This window comes from Poecilia reticulata, linkage group LG17 (genome assembly GCF_000633615.1).
Source record: "Poecilia reticulata strain Guanapo linkage group LG17, Guppy_female_1.0+MT, whole genome shotgun sequence".
NCBI classification, from domain to species: domain Eukaryota; kingdom Metazoa; phylum Chordata; class Actinopteri; order Cyprinodontiformes; family Poeciliidae; genus Poecilia; species Poecilia reticulata.
Genome location: NC_024347.1, coordinates 18,161,987 through 18,177,115, shown reverse-complemented (window position 1 = coordinate 18,177,115; position 15,129 = coordinate 18,161,987). Strand labels below are relative to the sequence as shown.

The 15,129-nt window shown below is 38.6% G+C and overlaps 2 protein-coding genes and 1 long non-coding RNA gene across 4 annotated transcripts in view; 2 read left to right on the top strand and 1 right to left on the bottom strand.

Moving 5' to 3' along the window:
* The window catches only part of rab6bb (RAB6B, member RAS oncogene family b), a 7,383-nt gene extending 3,792 nt beyond the window's left edge, over window positions 1–3,591 (top strand). The window contains exons 2-7 of the mRNA XM_008434150.2: window positions 334–431; window positions 875–980; window positions 1,092–1,203; window positions 1,337–1,430; window positions 1,975–2,041; window positions 2,476–3,591. Of these exons, the coding sequence (XP_008432372.2) occupies window positions 334–431; window positions 875–980; window positions 1,092–1,203; window positions 1,337–1,430; window positions 1,975–2,041; window positions 2,476–2,540 (542 nt within the window). The 3' untranslated portion in view covers window positions 2,541–3,591. The remainder of the gene's footprint in view (window positions 1–333; window positions 432–874; window positions 981–1,091; window positions 1,204–1,336; window positions 1,431–1,974; window positions 2,042–2,475) is intronic.
* Window positions 3,592–3,710: 119 nt separating this feature from the next.
* Window positions 3,711–10,585, top strand: aire (autoimmune regulator). Of its 2 annotated transcripts, none has more exons than XM_017310204.1 (13): window positions 3,711–5,806; window positions 6,009–6,183; window positions 6,292–6,423; window positions 6,532–6,597; window positions 6,680–6,817; window positions 6,986–7,113; window positions 7,194–7,315; window positions 7,410–7,479; window positions 7,660–7,794; window positions 7,889–8,007; window positions 9,058–9,136; window positions 9,231–9,329; window positions 9,633–10,585. In XM_017310204.1, exons 1-13 carry the CDS (start codon window positions 5,660–5,662, stop codon window positions 9,711–9,713), a joined length of 1,491 nt encoding a protein of 496 aa, XP_017165693.1. In that variant the 5' UTR covers window positions 3,711–5,659; the 3' UTR covers window positions 9,714–10,585. The 2 variants fall into 2 exon arrangements, with proteins under 2 accessions (XP_017165693.1, XP_008432373.1); XM_008434151.2 differs by having other exon boundaries at window positions 9,630–10,585.
* A 4,163-nt stretch (window positions 10,586–14,748) lies between these two features.
* LOC103479612 (uncharacterized) overlaps window positions 14,749–15,129 on the bottom strand; it is a 2,584-nt gene continuing 2,203 nt past the window's right edge. Inside the window, exon 3 of the long non-coding RNA XR_001777479.1 lies at window positions 14,749–14,813. This is a non-coding gene — a long non-coding RNA (uncharacterized LOC103479612). The remainder of the gene's footprint in view (window positions 14,814–15,129) is intronic.

Below are 15,129 nucleotides of genomic sequence, written 5' to 3'. Positions count from 1 at the left end.
AAGTATTGATTGAGTATAGATCTGGTCAGTAAGTGCACTTCAGTATTGAATGATTGGGAAATTTGTTTACGCAGGAATAACACTAATAAGTGTTTTTGAACTAAAATGTAAACTGTGAACTAATGAATCATATTAATGGCATTGTGACTCAATAGATTTGTCATAATACATTCAAGTTTTTTTTGTTTTTTTTTGTAATAACCAAACTAAATGTACTAAATTGTATCATAGCACTATGAGTATTTATTTTTTTGGGCAAAATCTTTTTTTGTTTTTTTTTGTTTGCTCGGTTGATTATTTCTGTAGATACATTAAAATGACTGCTTAGACCAGTAAATTGTTTAAAAACTCAGTTTTTCACCCTCTCTTTCTCACAGGCAACCATTGGAATTGACTTCCTCTCAAAGACCATGTACCTGGAAGACCGGACAGTAGGAAATTCTGATGTTCATTCTGGAACTTGCATGTAGAAACATTACACTTTTAGGGTTTCAGTACGCCAATGTCATTGAATGTCCTAGCTTCCGCTGTGTTTTGACTAATCTTTGATTTGATTTGCTTAAGCGCTGCTCTCTTTATGCTCTAACATGATTATCTGAAGGTTATTTCTCCTAGTAAGAGCTTTGGAACATTTTTTTCCCCCCTTGCAATAAGCCGTAGTCATGGATCATCTTCTTTAACTTGTGCAAATGCTATTTCTGTAGCGGGATATTATCCCCTGCCAGCCTGCATGAGCTGATATGGGCTTATCCCCCAGAAAAAGGGRRRAAAAAAARCCTTTACTTGTGTTTAGCTTGTGTGAAGTTTAACAATTTATGTACAAACAGCTGCTGAGAGTGTGCACGTGTGTTTTTGTGTGTGTGTTCGCATTCAGGTAAGGCTGCAGCTGTGGGACACAGCTGGACAGGAGCGTTTCAGGAGCCTCATTCCCAGCTACATTCGGGACTCTACAGTGGCGGTGGTCGTCTATGACATTACAAGTGGGTCCATGTTGAGCCCTTTTTTAAAAAAAATAACTAAGTGYTTTTGCACACTAGTATTTAAAGTCACAGCGAGACGCCGACTCTAAATTGACGCGTCGATCTCCACAGACGTAAATTCGTTCCAGCAGACCTGCAAATGGATCGACGACGTCAGGACGGAGAGAGGAAGTGATGTAATCATCATGCTCGTGGGCAACAAGACAGATCTGGAGGAGAAGAGGTAAGCACTGTGTTTTGTAATCAACTCCAACATTTAATTGCCGCTTAAAAAAAAAAAAGACTGTTGAAAGCAACGCGTCAGAACTGAATGAATCAGCCTCAGATGTCGAGTCTGGCTGGATTTTCCCCTGCAGGCAAATCACGATCGAGGAAGGAGAGCAGAGAGCCAAGGAGTTGAACGTCATGTTCATCGAGACCAGTGCCAAGACAGGCTCCAATGTCAAACAGGTGATCCTGGCTGTTTCACCGTATTTTTTATTTTTTTTTACTGCATTTATGGTGCAACTTTAAAGCAAATTCACAGGCAAAGACAATTATAGTATTTTATATGGATGTAATTGATGGTAAATAGCAACAATGTTTGATGTCTCAAAATCTATTAAGATGTATGTACAAATGTAGGACAAAACTAAATAATGGACAAGATGCATCAGCCAATAAAAGTCTGTATATCTTTAAAACAACAATGACTCGTCAACATTTGTTTTAGTTGTGTTTGTATTTGCTTTAATTTCATGAAAATTAAAGCAAAAAAAGAGGAAAAAGGCATCCATTGCAGTTTTAATGGATGCCTACAAAAAATCTTGCTGAAATGAATGATAAACAATATTATTTCTAATGCTAAAATKTAAATCTTTACTCTATGCAGAAAGATCCTTGGCTGGGATTCGAACCCAGRGACCTTTTTTTCTAATAGTGCAAATATAAAATATAAAAAATAAGCCCCTATCATATATATATTTTTTCTTCACRTTTTTATTTCTCTTTCCAGCTGTTTCGTCGAGTCGCGGCCGCCCTACCTGGGATGGAAAGTCTGGACGACGCAAACCCCGAAGGCAGTATCCTTTACAGCTTTTCTGATGCGCCGTTTCGAGAGCCAAGCGTCTTGAGAAGCYGGCAAGCTTATTTTTAATCTTTTAGTGGCTGCTGGCAAAAACACAAACAGTCAGACGAGCCTTCTGTCTATACAGAAGCATCCGCCATTAAACGATTTATGCCTGAGAGGCGAGGATTGCACAGAGCCAGGAAAGAGGCTCTTGATGCAGGGGTTTGGCACCACATAGTGGCTGTCAGAAAAGTGACAGCAGCAGAGGAGGAGGCACTTGGAGAATAATGTCAATTAATTGACGAAATAGAGTTTAAAATAGATGCTGTGTTTGATTTATTTTCATTCACCATTTTGTTCTATTGTGCAAGAACRTGCACTGAGAATTACAGATCTGATGCTGATGCTAGGAGTCCCAGTGTGTTTTTCTTGACTGAACCTTCCCAGTGATTGACATCAAGCTGGACAAACCAGCAGAGCCCACCGTCCCGGAGGGCGGCTGTTCGTGTTAATGCAGAGCTGTTTCTGGATGGCTCCCCTCACACCCATAGGCTTTTGTTGTGTTGCTTTATACTGGCTAGCTTCCAGTTGACTTCTCTAATTGGATATAGRAGCCAGACCTTGTATCTGATTGGACAAATCAAATGTTATCTTTCAGTCTTGTTCAGTTGTAAGATATTGTATACTTTGTCAATATGTAAGACTGGAGGAGGAGGGTAAAAAGATAAACAATAAATAAATAAACATGTTGCGTTGAAGAGGAACAACTAAAGAAGAAACAGTGTAGGAAGGAAAAAAAAAACAAAAAAACGAGAAAAATGGGGCGACCAATAGAGTTCTTTTCGCTGTTATGTTTTGTATTTTTTATAAATAAAAAGGGAAAGCACCAAAAATGATGCCTAAACACGGAAGGGGGAAAACGTCGGAGGGCCGGCCGTTTCTTCTGACGGCCGAACACGTCTGAATGTCTGCAGCACGCATGCACGCTGATTTGTTCTTTGACCTTTGACCTGCCCTCCAAGGTCTCTGCGCTCTGGAAGGAGGCAGAACATCTTAGAATGTTTTATAGCATCTCTCTATAGCATCTCATGACAAAGCGTCTCTCATTTGATATTCCCCCACAAGGGTCAAACAACCAGTAGGTTCACCTAACAGTAGCTGTGAAAACGTGGCTCTCTTTCTCTCTTTCTCTCTGTCTATCTCACTCTTTCACACTCTCTTTTGCTCTCTCTCTCTTTCTCTTTTATAGAACAAACTGTACTGTGGTAATAAAAAAGAAATAATAAAAAAAGAGCTAATAAAACAGACAGCTTACTGTTACAATCCCCTGTCCCTCCAGATTACCCTCCGCCGTTCCTCTTTTCCTCCCTCTGCCTCTCTCCTTTCAGTCTCCCWGWCCCCCCATCCCGGTAATACACATATAACGATCCACTGTAATGCACTGCACTGTATATAATAATGTAATATGTATGTTGTGAACGTCCCTCTGTAGAAGTGGTCCTTGTTCACCAGTATGAATAATGTAATAATGTTTAATGATTAATAAATTACAGATTAAAGGGCTTCACTCTCCTAACCATCTACATTCACCTGGCAGCAAAATGGTGTATTTCCTTTTTATTATTTGTATTTTTAGAATATATTTAGTTGAATGGAATAGAATAGAATATACTTTATTGTCCCCTAGGAAAMATKTGTCATATAAAGAAATAAACTAAAACTGAACAGAACACCAAAGACATCGCACACCTTCCAGGCCTCAACATGCTGTCTATTTAAATAAAATGTTGATTCAACATTTTGACGGTGATGGTAACAAAAGAGTATTTAAAACAGTTCTATTTAATTTTTGAGTTTCTGTTCTTTCTACCGGAAGGCAAGTGCTTGCATTATTGAAAGGRAAAAAAAAATCCCCAAATTATGTGCTTTGGTGAGAGATTATACTTAAACAGACTTCAGTTCAGGACATCCATATTCTGTACCTGCTTACTCTTGCAGAGATGTGGGTAATGTCAAGAGTTCGTAAGTCGAGAGGTGGTGTGACCCCCGAACAAACCAATCCATCATAGGGTCACACAGAATAAAAAAAACTATGCAACCCCACACACTCATAGCAAAAGGAAATTAAAAATAACCAATTCATCTAATAGTTTTGTTTTCATATTTTAATTCAGATCTGGTAAGTTCAGTTCAACAAAGAACAGCTATTAAATGCAACTGGATTCAATGCATTCCAATGAAATTCAGTTTAGTTTGGTTTATTTATTTTTTTCAGTGCACCTCAGCTCGGCTAATTTTGGTACAAATTCTTGCATTTTGACTTTATTTTATTCAGTTCAAKTCTAGAACAATACATTTTGACACAGTTTGTTTTAGTTATACACATTCAACTCAATTCATATTCATTCAAGTAAACTGTAATTTGATTTAGTCAAGTGCAGTTAAATTGAATTGTATGAAGTTTATTTCAACTAAACTCTGGTCAATTTGTTGTAATTTCACATCACAAAAAAAAAAAACTTTCAATGGGCTTTTAAAGGAGGATAAAAATCAGTTCTAGCTTTAACCATCTAAAACATTTCAATACTCCTGTACAATAACATTGTATCCAACACAATCAGAAAATGTCCAACTTTTGCAATTGTAATCTTGGTGAAAARCAGAAGGCATTGTGTGACACATAAGAATTCATTTAAGATATTTTTAAATATTTTTTTCCACTTAAAAAAAAGTACACACAGGCAGTTTCACTTTTACTTTAGGATGGATATGATTCAAAAGAACTTATCTCAGACCATAAAGAAAACATAATAGACCCCTTTAAAAGAAAAATCACCAAGGTGAACACTAGAAAGTTATATTAAATAAACAAATTACCGTGATAGACAAAGATTAGGCTTTACTATATCACCTGCTGAACTTAGTGTTCCTCACTCCAGATATCAACTTAAACAAATCTACCACAGGACTATTTACACAGGCATTTTGTGTCTCGTTTGAGAAAAAACTAAAGTACTCTCCAGCTCCTAAATGATGAGCAACAGCTGGACCATGAGCATAGCAGCCATGTAATCMATCAGCTAATAGTTTACAGTTCTGATTTGCTGTTTCCAGTTCACTGGAAAGCGATAATTATGACACTAATGCTGAACTCTCTGTGGTGACTCAGAGTCTGCAAACCTGATAGTTGAGGGGAAGTTGAGATGGAAAGAACCTTTTAGGAGGGAAACTGTCATTATAAAACAGCATGTTGCCTCATCTTACTCTCCTGGTGCAAGAGGACAGGTATTCCCCTGGATGAAGGCGGTTGGTGTCGTTGGTGGACAGCCAAACTCCTCAGAGGTCTGAGGAATGGGTCTTCTTCTGGTACGCCAGGTCTGTGGTTTCATACGGATGACAATTTTACTTCAACTGTGACCAATAAATGTSTATCTAATACAGAAATTAAACATAGTTTGACAGGAAAATGGRAAATGGTGTACAATACGTAATATTTYCTGGCGTTCTTGAATRGCGCACCTGTCAAAATTTCATCCCTTGAATAGGACACGCCTCCTCCGGAGGGGTGAATGTACGACCTCAGGCCTGGTCGRCTCCTCATTGAAGTTYTCGTTTTCACTTGAAGCAGATCATGTCCAGAGTGGAGGTGTTCAGGGACRCAAACCTTCGCTCTCTGCTGCGCGAGCTGCGTACTGACATAGCGATGGCGGTGGATGACCCCTTTCCTATTGTGTATGGCTTGGCAGACAAAAACATAATCACAGAACAACAGCTGCAGGTAAGCGACAGGAATATATGTCCAAACTTTTATTTAGAGGTGAAATTCTTAAAAAAAAAAAAACATATCTATGTTTGTGGATAACTGCACTCAGTTGTTTGGTTTAGATTTTCATGGGACAGCTCTATCCGTCACATAAATCTGTACATCTGCCATGCGGTGTTTTTGAAACCCACACACTAGAGCATTTTGTTTTCTCTAGGATACTCTAAAGAAGGAAGGGAGCGAGGGGATTCACAAAGCCATGTACTCCCTCCTTTCGTGGCTGCTTGAGCAGAGCAGATCAACTCTCCAGGCTTTCTGGAACAATCTATCCAAGGACTACAACATGGACAGCTACCCCAAGCTAAAGGCACTTCTYGCTAACCTGACTACCAGTCTGTGAAGTCCAATTTCCTTGAAAACATCTTCTTCTCATAAAAGTCTCKTCTTGACCTCATTTGACTTTAACCGATTCATTCATTCTGCTGATTCTGTCCRTTTAGGACGGGACGCTCCWCGGTCCAAAGCTGAAAACAGATCTTCTGGAGGAGTAAAAGCTTCTCACAGCAAGAAGAGGAGCCATGAGGACAAGGTTCAGCATTCAGAGTATCATGCGAAGACAAGCGATGGAACAGGTCAYCTTTACTTTCCTCCAATCAGTTTCTAATCCAACAGCATTTTTCCRCKAAGTTTATTGACAAACTGAGTTTGGTGTAACTTAGATTTTCTGATCTTTGCACCAGTGAGTAAAGTCAAGTTGTACAGAGTGAARAGTGAAGCGCGAGCACTGCAACTACCATCTGGAAACAGTAATACAATATATTCTTGATTGAAATGAACCTGCATTGCTTTTATTTCATGTCAGAAATATATGAGAATTCTACTGTACAGGTCTGCAGGTGGTATCTTCCTCTGTTCAGAGAGGTGTGCCCCTTTCCTCTTCTTCATCTTCCTCCTCTTCAGATATTCCATTCAGCCAGGATAAAAAAGAAAACATGCAAATCAAGCAGGAGCGTACTGCACTGGATGGTAAGACGTTGAAAAACTGGCATTGTTACTTTTTAAACTTTGATTCTTTGGGAGACWWTACCATCTGGTAACATGTTTTTTTWWKKKRRRAAWTKGKWRSMARRWWWWWTKKTTTTTTTCTGTCTACATGAGAAGATATTTGAGGCAAACAGTACTGTCTTRAAACAGGCTCCATCAGAAAGTGCATCAAAGGCGCTGAAGGTTTTCACTCGTACAGTTTAGCAGAGAAGTCCCACGAAAAGTCCAAATCTGCGAGTGCCAGGTTTWTCCACCAGGGGGAGGCAAACACAATAATAGTAAGCCATMAATGTTGTCAATGGTGCTGTTTTATTTCTCATCTGATCTCAGCTGTAMGTGTTTGTTGGTGTGTGTATAGATACACTCTAATGACGATGAGTGCGCGATGTGTAAGGATGGAGGGGAACTGATTTGCTGTGACGGCTGTCCTCGAGCCTTTCATCTCGCCTGCCTCAACCCTCCACTCACTTCCATACCGAGGTAAACGATTACAGAGGTAAATGTGAGAAGCTTCTAGATAAGAGACATTTGGTTAAAGTCTTTTAAAAGTAAAATGCATTTTTGTAATTAATAGCGGCTCTTGGCAGTGTGAGTGGTGCTGTGGGCTTAGAGTGAAACAGGAAAATGCTCTACAGCTTGTCCAGGTGTGTATGTAAAGGCTTTTGTTGTAATATAACATTTAAACACTGTCTGAAAAGAATACGGGTGGCCTTTATATAGTATTTTTCATTGTCGATGATGATTATGTTTATAATGTCAGTCTGTAAGTATCCACTTTAATTCAGTGCTTTACTTAAAGTGCTTTACTCTGTTCTTCAATTCAGGTTCTCCCCACTCAGCCTCAGCAAACCAGCATAAACACCACTAACTCCATCTTGGACAACTCTTTCTACCCCACTTTGTCATCCTCCCTCACGAGTGTCACGGCCTCTGTCAAAGCATCGAATGGCAAAATCCAGGTGAGGAGTTTTACTTTATCCTTCCTCCACCTTTGGATCTTCTTTACCGTTTCTGCTGCTTCTTGCTCGTTACAAATGTAATCTGTGTGTCCAGTGCTCAGGTGGAGAGATGGTCACCATGAGGGAGACGTGTGGTGTTTGTCACCTTGGGGGAGATCTGACTCACTGCCTTCAGTGTTTAAAGCATTTTCATGCACATTGCCACTTTTCCAAGTAAGACAACCACTTTTTTTTTATCAGTGACATGAGAAATATGTCGGATTAAATAATACAAAAATTATTATGTCCACAGCCTTGATCTTCTTCTTATTATCTTCTTATACAAAACTTTCCTTTAATACCACGAAGTTAAATCCAGTGCAGCCAGCTGCTTTAAATGTGGAACAACAAAAACATAGGTTTGTATCATATGTTAATGAATTATAAAGGAAAACGGGACATCTTAGATAATTAATTGAAGGTTTTGTAGACATGTTTGTGTACTGAAAGTAAATATGCTTCAAAAATGCTTCTTTCAGAAACGATTGTAGGGGCCAATCAGTGTGGCACCAAAGATTTTATTTAAAACAACGTAAATACACGAGTCCCTTCTGTATAAATGTCTCCAAATAAATGTTTGGATCAATTTACATTTTCAGTGTGAAATAATACCATAGGGTGCTGTGTAGCAACCATTGTTTGTTTCTTCTTATAAGTCAAGCCAAAATACACTGATAGCAATAATATCTAAATGTTCTTTTGACTCCTGGTTTCGTGTTCAGATCCCTTATTTGGTGTTTCGTGCCCCATAATGTGATCGTGTCCCTAATTTTTCAGAACCATTGATCGGTTACTGTGCAGAGCAAATTTCTTGGAGCTCCCTCTCTTTCAGGCTAGTATTGATCAGCCGTACCAGTATTGCATTAAGAGTGTGTTTGTAGAGTCAATTCCTAAGTGCTGTCTAATGGATTGCAAATGGTGTTTTGCAGGAGTAACTCAGGGTCAGTACTTTCAGAAAATGATGTTGATTATGAATGATGTCCTGCACTTTTGTTGCCCTACCTTTTGATATTGGCCTTAGTTTTAAAATTAACATGAACAATATGAACAAGTTTCACATAGACCTTGATGTACTAAAATGTGCAATAATTTTGGAACTGTGTTTAGCTTGGTGATTTGGAACAGTTTGAAGCTCCCTGTCCGCAATCCTCAAATTACATATTGATCGAAGGAAACCTGATACACTTCGGTCTGAGTCACTCGCGATGTCTGTGTGCTTCAAAGGGGAAGATCCGTCTGCTTGTCCTGTTCCAGACCATGGGGCAGCTCTGCAGAGAAAGAAATCGAGCCCAGAGGCATGCAGGTGTGTCTACACACCTTTACAACAGAAACAAAGGAGAAGAGAAGCCTGCACATGCTGCATTGTGATCATTGTGCTCTTTCTGGTTTGTGTTTAGCTTGCGCCTTCAGTCCAGAACTCATTCAGTCAAGACCAGAGCACTTCCTTCTCCGAACCAGTCATCAATAAGGACGAACTGGACTCCATCTTGGGAGATGTAAGGGTGGTAGCATACCAAATGATGCAAAAAATAAAGTCATTATCTTCTTCTTTGATTGATGCTTCATTTCTGCTGTACTTTAAGTGTTTTCTGTTTTGACTTTAGCTTTAGAAATGATTTATTATTTGCATAGCAGCAGGATTGACTGGGGATGAATGTTAGACTCGGGTTTTAACTGGCTGCATTTGCCGTTCAGTTCAAGTTGATCTTGAAGAACGCATAATTTTGAAACGACAGCTGGATATGTGCTCACAACATCTCATCTTTCTTCTTCTTCCTCTGCTCTTTCTGTGGCAGCAGAACTCCATTGACGGCCTGTTGCAGTGGGCCTTCCACAGCATCTCCAGGCCTCTTCCAGACTCTCACGGATGCTACAAGTGAAACACAATTATGTACTCAGGGATATAAAAACAGGAATGATAAATTGACCCCCGGGTAATTGAATTCAAGCAGCATAGTCACTCATAATAAGTCACAGTCTCTCTCCCACTTTAATTTGGAAATTAATGTTTTATGATTGGCAGTTTAATTTTAAATTGTTTTATCATTTTTTCCCCCTCCCTCTTTCCTTTGTTTCTGTACTTGTGCCAGTAATCTTTAATTATATGACCTTTGAAAAAACTTTGAACTTTAACAAATTTTTGTCATCTTACCACAAACCTGGATGCATTTCAGAAGGATTTGATGTGATTGATTATTGCAGAGTCGTGAAGTGGAAGGAAAATATTTGCAAAGTGTCTCAGATCAGACACTCCAATTGGATGGAGAGGACCTTTGAAAATACGTTTTCAAAAGTTTAACAGAGTCCCAGTTTGATTTATTTGTGGTTTTCGACTAAGCCATTTAAACACATTAAAGTGCTTTCATCTAAAACGCTGTATCTCTGGCTGCATGTTTAAAGTTCTTGTGCTGCTGAAAGTTTATGACCTTTTATAACCCCCAATTTCTGGGATTGACCGGTATGTAGTACCATCTATGTTCCCATCTAAGCATAGCCAGCTCTCCCTATCCCTGCTGAAGAAAATAATTCTCATGGTATAATATTGCCATTGAGGGATGATGCAGTTTCAGTTTTTCCTTACACACGGCATTTTGCAAGGATAAAATATTAAAGTTTGGTTTCATCAAATCTGAAGATTGAGGCTTTGATTGACAAGATGTGACAAAAGAAAAAAAAAAAATCAAGGTTTATAAAAACTTCCTATGCTGAAATATGTATTTGTGGTTGTCAGAAAATATTTATTTTTACTAAAGAAAAATAAATGAATAAAACACATCCCATATGACAAAGTTATTTCAGGAATGTTTGAAAGAAACAGACGCTTTGTGGTACATGTTGGTTCTCTCTGACCCATGCTTCAACCCAGCACATATTAACAAGGTCTTCCAGGGTTTCTCTGTAGCATCAACCCACTAGGGTCAAAACTCACTCAGGCATACCGGCAATGGACTTTGAACTGCTAGTGTAACTACTGCAGTCAGAATTTTATAAAAGCTTTTATCTTTGTTTTCTGTTTGCTGTTGTTACCTAAAAGGTCCCTAAATGCTACAAGTTCTTTCTGTCTGCTGACATCCTGACAACAAAATGTCTACTCTCAACACTATCAGGTAGTTCTGCACAAACTGCTAAACCCAGACCAACACTTAACACATACATCAACGGAACAAGGAAAAACAATAAAAACTTCCAAGATTTTCAATATTATTTCTGTTTCAGATTTGCTCGGTGCACCAGATGTTTTTAATCCAGTGAAGTATTCGCCCTGAGAAATTCCTCTATTTAACAGGAATTCCTGCTGGACTATATCACATAGATRAGGAATGTTGTTATTGTCATGCGATTCGTGAGGTTTAGTACGACCGCCAGTGGGATGAAAACTTGGACAAGAAGCACAAAGATTTTTCTCCTCTTGGTATTTGGTTTCCATGGCTCCCAGTTCCTCCAGGCTCAAAACAGAGGATGATTAATATGCTTGGTGCTGCGCCTTTACACATGTGYAGATTTGTTTGTTTGTCAGCACATTTATATTAAATTGCTCATGCAGCATCTTCTGAAACCATGGCTTTCGTGGGAAAGGCGGCATCACACAGAAACAAAGAAGGTAGCAAGCTAGTTTTTCATAACATAAATTTTATGCAAAGTAACTTCAGATTGATTCATGTGATAAAGCACTTTTTCCAATCTTCAGATTGTCTATCCAGTAATGCAAATCAAATACTGTAACCAAGTTCATTTAAGTGGGAAACACATGCTTATTATACAAACTAATAAAACACACAAAAACTGCTTTCTTTAGCTAAGCAAAAAAGAGCAAATAGTTTCAATAGCTCCCATCCGACAAGTGCAACAAAGCACCATCTGCTGGAGTTCACTGTGCCAACACTGTCAAGCATGCAGTGCTGCATAAGAGGAAGYATTTCCTCTGACAAACAATGTTTGTGTTGATAGTGAAGTGAAGTGGGAATTACCCAGATTTTTTCAGAACAAAGGGAACTTATAAAAAAAAAAATAAAAATCCCAGAGATGACTGACGTGAAGAAACTTAAGGGGTTTATTTTAGGTGAAGTCAGTTGTTGTTATACCTCAGTTATCTTTGTTTTCTGTCTCAGTTTTGTTCATTTCAGCGCATTGTTGTTTGACAAGCAAGGGTCCTTGTGAATGAACTAACTTTAGATGGCACCTGCTAAGTCATTCTAATCAATTGATGCATTTCTGCACAAGAGCCACATTCACCCAGAAGTGAACTCATATCCTTGCGGTCATCACCTGACCCTCTTGTTTGTGATTTGTTTTTCCTCATTGAAGCTGATTGAACACCTTGTCGTAACCTCACAGGGAGTGAAAACTGAAACACAAATTTTCTTAACGTTAAAACTATTGAACCGGTTAACAAAGTTCGAGACCGAGATGCTGACTCAAGTAAGACTCCTACTCCAGTAGACTTGGACTTAGTCAAATCTTAGTCAAAGCTTTTGTCTCGTGCAATGAATTGGAGAAAACGTCAGTGTGTGAGCAAATGACTACAGCTGTGCCATGTTTTACTGTGAATGGATGGGCTTGGTTACCAGCCAGTGATGATGATTTATGGGGGGGTTAATGGCTCATAACGATTTGTTGATATTAATTATAGCTTCATAATAAAAATCACATTAATGTCTCTCAAAAGGAGAAGCATTTGTACTTCCCTTATTTTTCTTATAGCATTAAACTACATCCTTTATCTGTATCTTATACAAATGAKATGAGCTGAATAATACTGCATTGTTGTCTAGATTGTGGTTCATCACCTTTGTTGCATCATCTCTACTCTCCAGTCAAAATATTACCATTGCATTCATTCATGATGTCTAATGAGGAACAAAGGCCTAACTGAGTTGTGAGTCAGTAGTTATTCCTCTCGCTAATACGTCGTCTCATCATTTCAACTGTTGGAGAGCTCCTCCTCTTGACCTGACCTACATTTTATCTCACCGATTCGTCAGCTGTAACAAAATGTAAATTGTTTTAAAAGTATGTGCCCACGTTTCTCAGAGTWTTTATGTTTTTACAGTAAAGCGAGAAGCTGTGAAACCCCTAAGAATAACAGTAAGGCAGATATCTACAGTGTTTTGTTCCTTTGTCAGTCAGTGTGAAGTCACAGGGTCATGTTCCTTAAACACACATCCTGTTACTATGGTGTTGGCCACAAAACCGGAAACTCCTAAAAATATGTAAAGAGTGAAATTCCCATGTTTCGGGCATCTGTTAGTCATTTTATCTCATCTCTCTCCAAGTTTTTTTAAAAACCGTTCCCAGAATTGAGGCAGGGGCTGGTCTGGTCTCACGTATTAAAATATACACGACTTACTGGCAAAGGTGCTTTCACTCTTTATCAGTATTGTTGAGGACAGGAAGTAGTCTGTGAGGGTCCCACAGTGCTGTTGGTGTGAAGCTGCAAAGCAGGAAATGCCAGAAGTTTGAGCCACTGGGTGAATTCATGTGTCAAACAAACCAACAAACCAATCTTTAATCTTTATTTTGAGACAAATAATTTTTTTTTTGAAAATCCCAACCTTCAAACTAAGGACGGGAGAAACCTTCAACACTTCTGAAGATTTTTCTTAAATATATACTTTACTTTTTATTGTCGATCAGAGAGTCTAGGACGTTTTAATGCATAACTTTGTGTTTCTTTGGGGCAGAAGGTGTGACATTGAGCCATTATTCAAAAGGAGGAATGCAGGTGAACAGGTGAGAAAGGTATAGATACCTCATATAGTTTTGAGGCTGTTGCAGTTGTATAGGTTGCATCATACTAAGAATGTGATTTTACTCAAGTTTAAATATGCGTGTGAAAGCAAATGACCCWTAATGCTTGAATGTAGGAGTACTTGAACATGGAGTGCATGTACCATTTTCCTTACTTGGATCGAAATGAGTTGTAAAGGTCTGAATAGCGAACATGTTCATTCAACCAGAAATGAGTCAAACGCTGACTTATTGTTCTTAGGGAGGCTTCTATGACTTTCAGATAATTCCATCTTTGAAATTTGTTTTCAACACAAATAAATTCCTTGTTGCCATGATTTAGAAAATGCTTGTTTACATAAACTTTAGAAGCACTGTAGGACTTTGCTGGATGCCTGTGGGATTGAAATGAATGTTGCTTTTTATTTTCTGAACCTTTGCTCCTCTGCTTGATTTAGTGAGATGGTCCGGTGCCAACATTCCTGGGTTATATAAGAGCGGTCCGAAGTCAGTAACGTCTGAGATCTTATTTTTCTTTCAGAACTCACTGAAGTTGATCAGAACATTGTGTCTAGTTGGGTGTGAAAAACTAAATTATTTACTTCAACAAACACCTTCCTAATTTAAAGTGATGGGTAGCAATGTACACAAAACCCAATTACAGCAGTAGCAGTGGTCGGATTTTATCTCCGATTCTTGCTCTGCATAGAATTGGAGATAAATGGTCTCCGATTCTATGCATAAATGGTCGCATGGTCAGCTTTCAAATAGCCTGAACCTGTTTATACAGGAGAAATCTCATCCAGCTGCCCCCCTGTGTTTCATTTTGGGTAGTCCAGATAATGACATGCTGGCAAGACAGATTGCAGGGTTGCCATTGGTATGAAACTGTAAACACGGCAGGGAAGGCTTGTTAGGACATTCCAGAAAAGTCCTCAACTGGGGGATTCTTGGAAAAGCTTGTCGGGTGTTTGCATTCCTGCTTTGGGACTACAGTGCTAAAAGGGTTTCCTGTGATCATTACTATCGGTAGTGTGAAAAGTGCATGAAAGCAAATATAGGATACGCAGCATTCCTTTACAGAATTTGACCTGGCTGTTATTTTCACTCCCACTCATAATATGTTACGAATTTTATCTGTATTATAAGTTTAACACATTTTGAGAAAGAAAATTGGCTTCTACTGACCTTGAGCAAGTTATCAACATAATGTCTCACTCAGTCTCTCTATAGTTGGCAAACAAGTCCCAGTGCTAGAATAGAATAGAATAGAATAGAATAGAATAGAATAGAATAGAATAGAATAGAATAGAATATTCACGGTGGGAAAAGGCAGGTGTCAAAAGCAGCAAGTTAACCATGCATATGCTCACAAAAGTAGAAATATATAAATATAAGAATAAAATACCATACAGTAAGGAGAAATTTACATGTGCGGTTATTAAGAAATACCATATTCGAATTAGTAATGTTCAAATAAGTAATGTGCATCTGGATAGGTTAATTTAGAGACATCATAAATATTTATGTCTCCAAATCCACACACACACACAAACACACACATATATA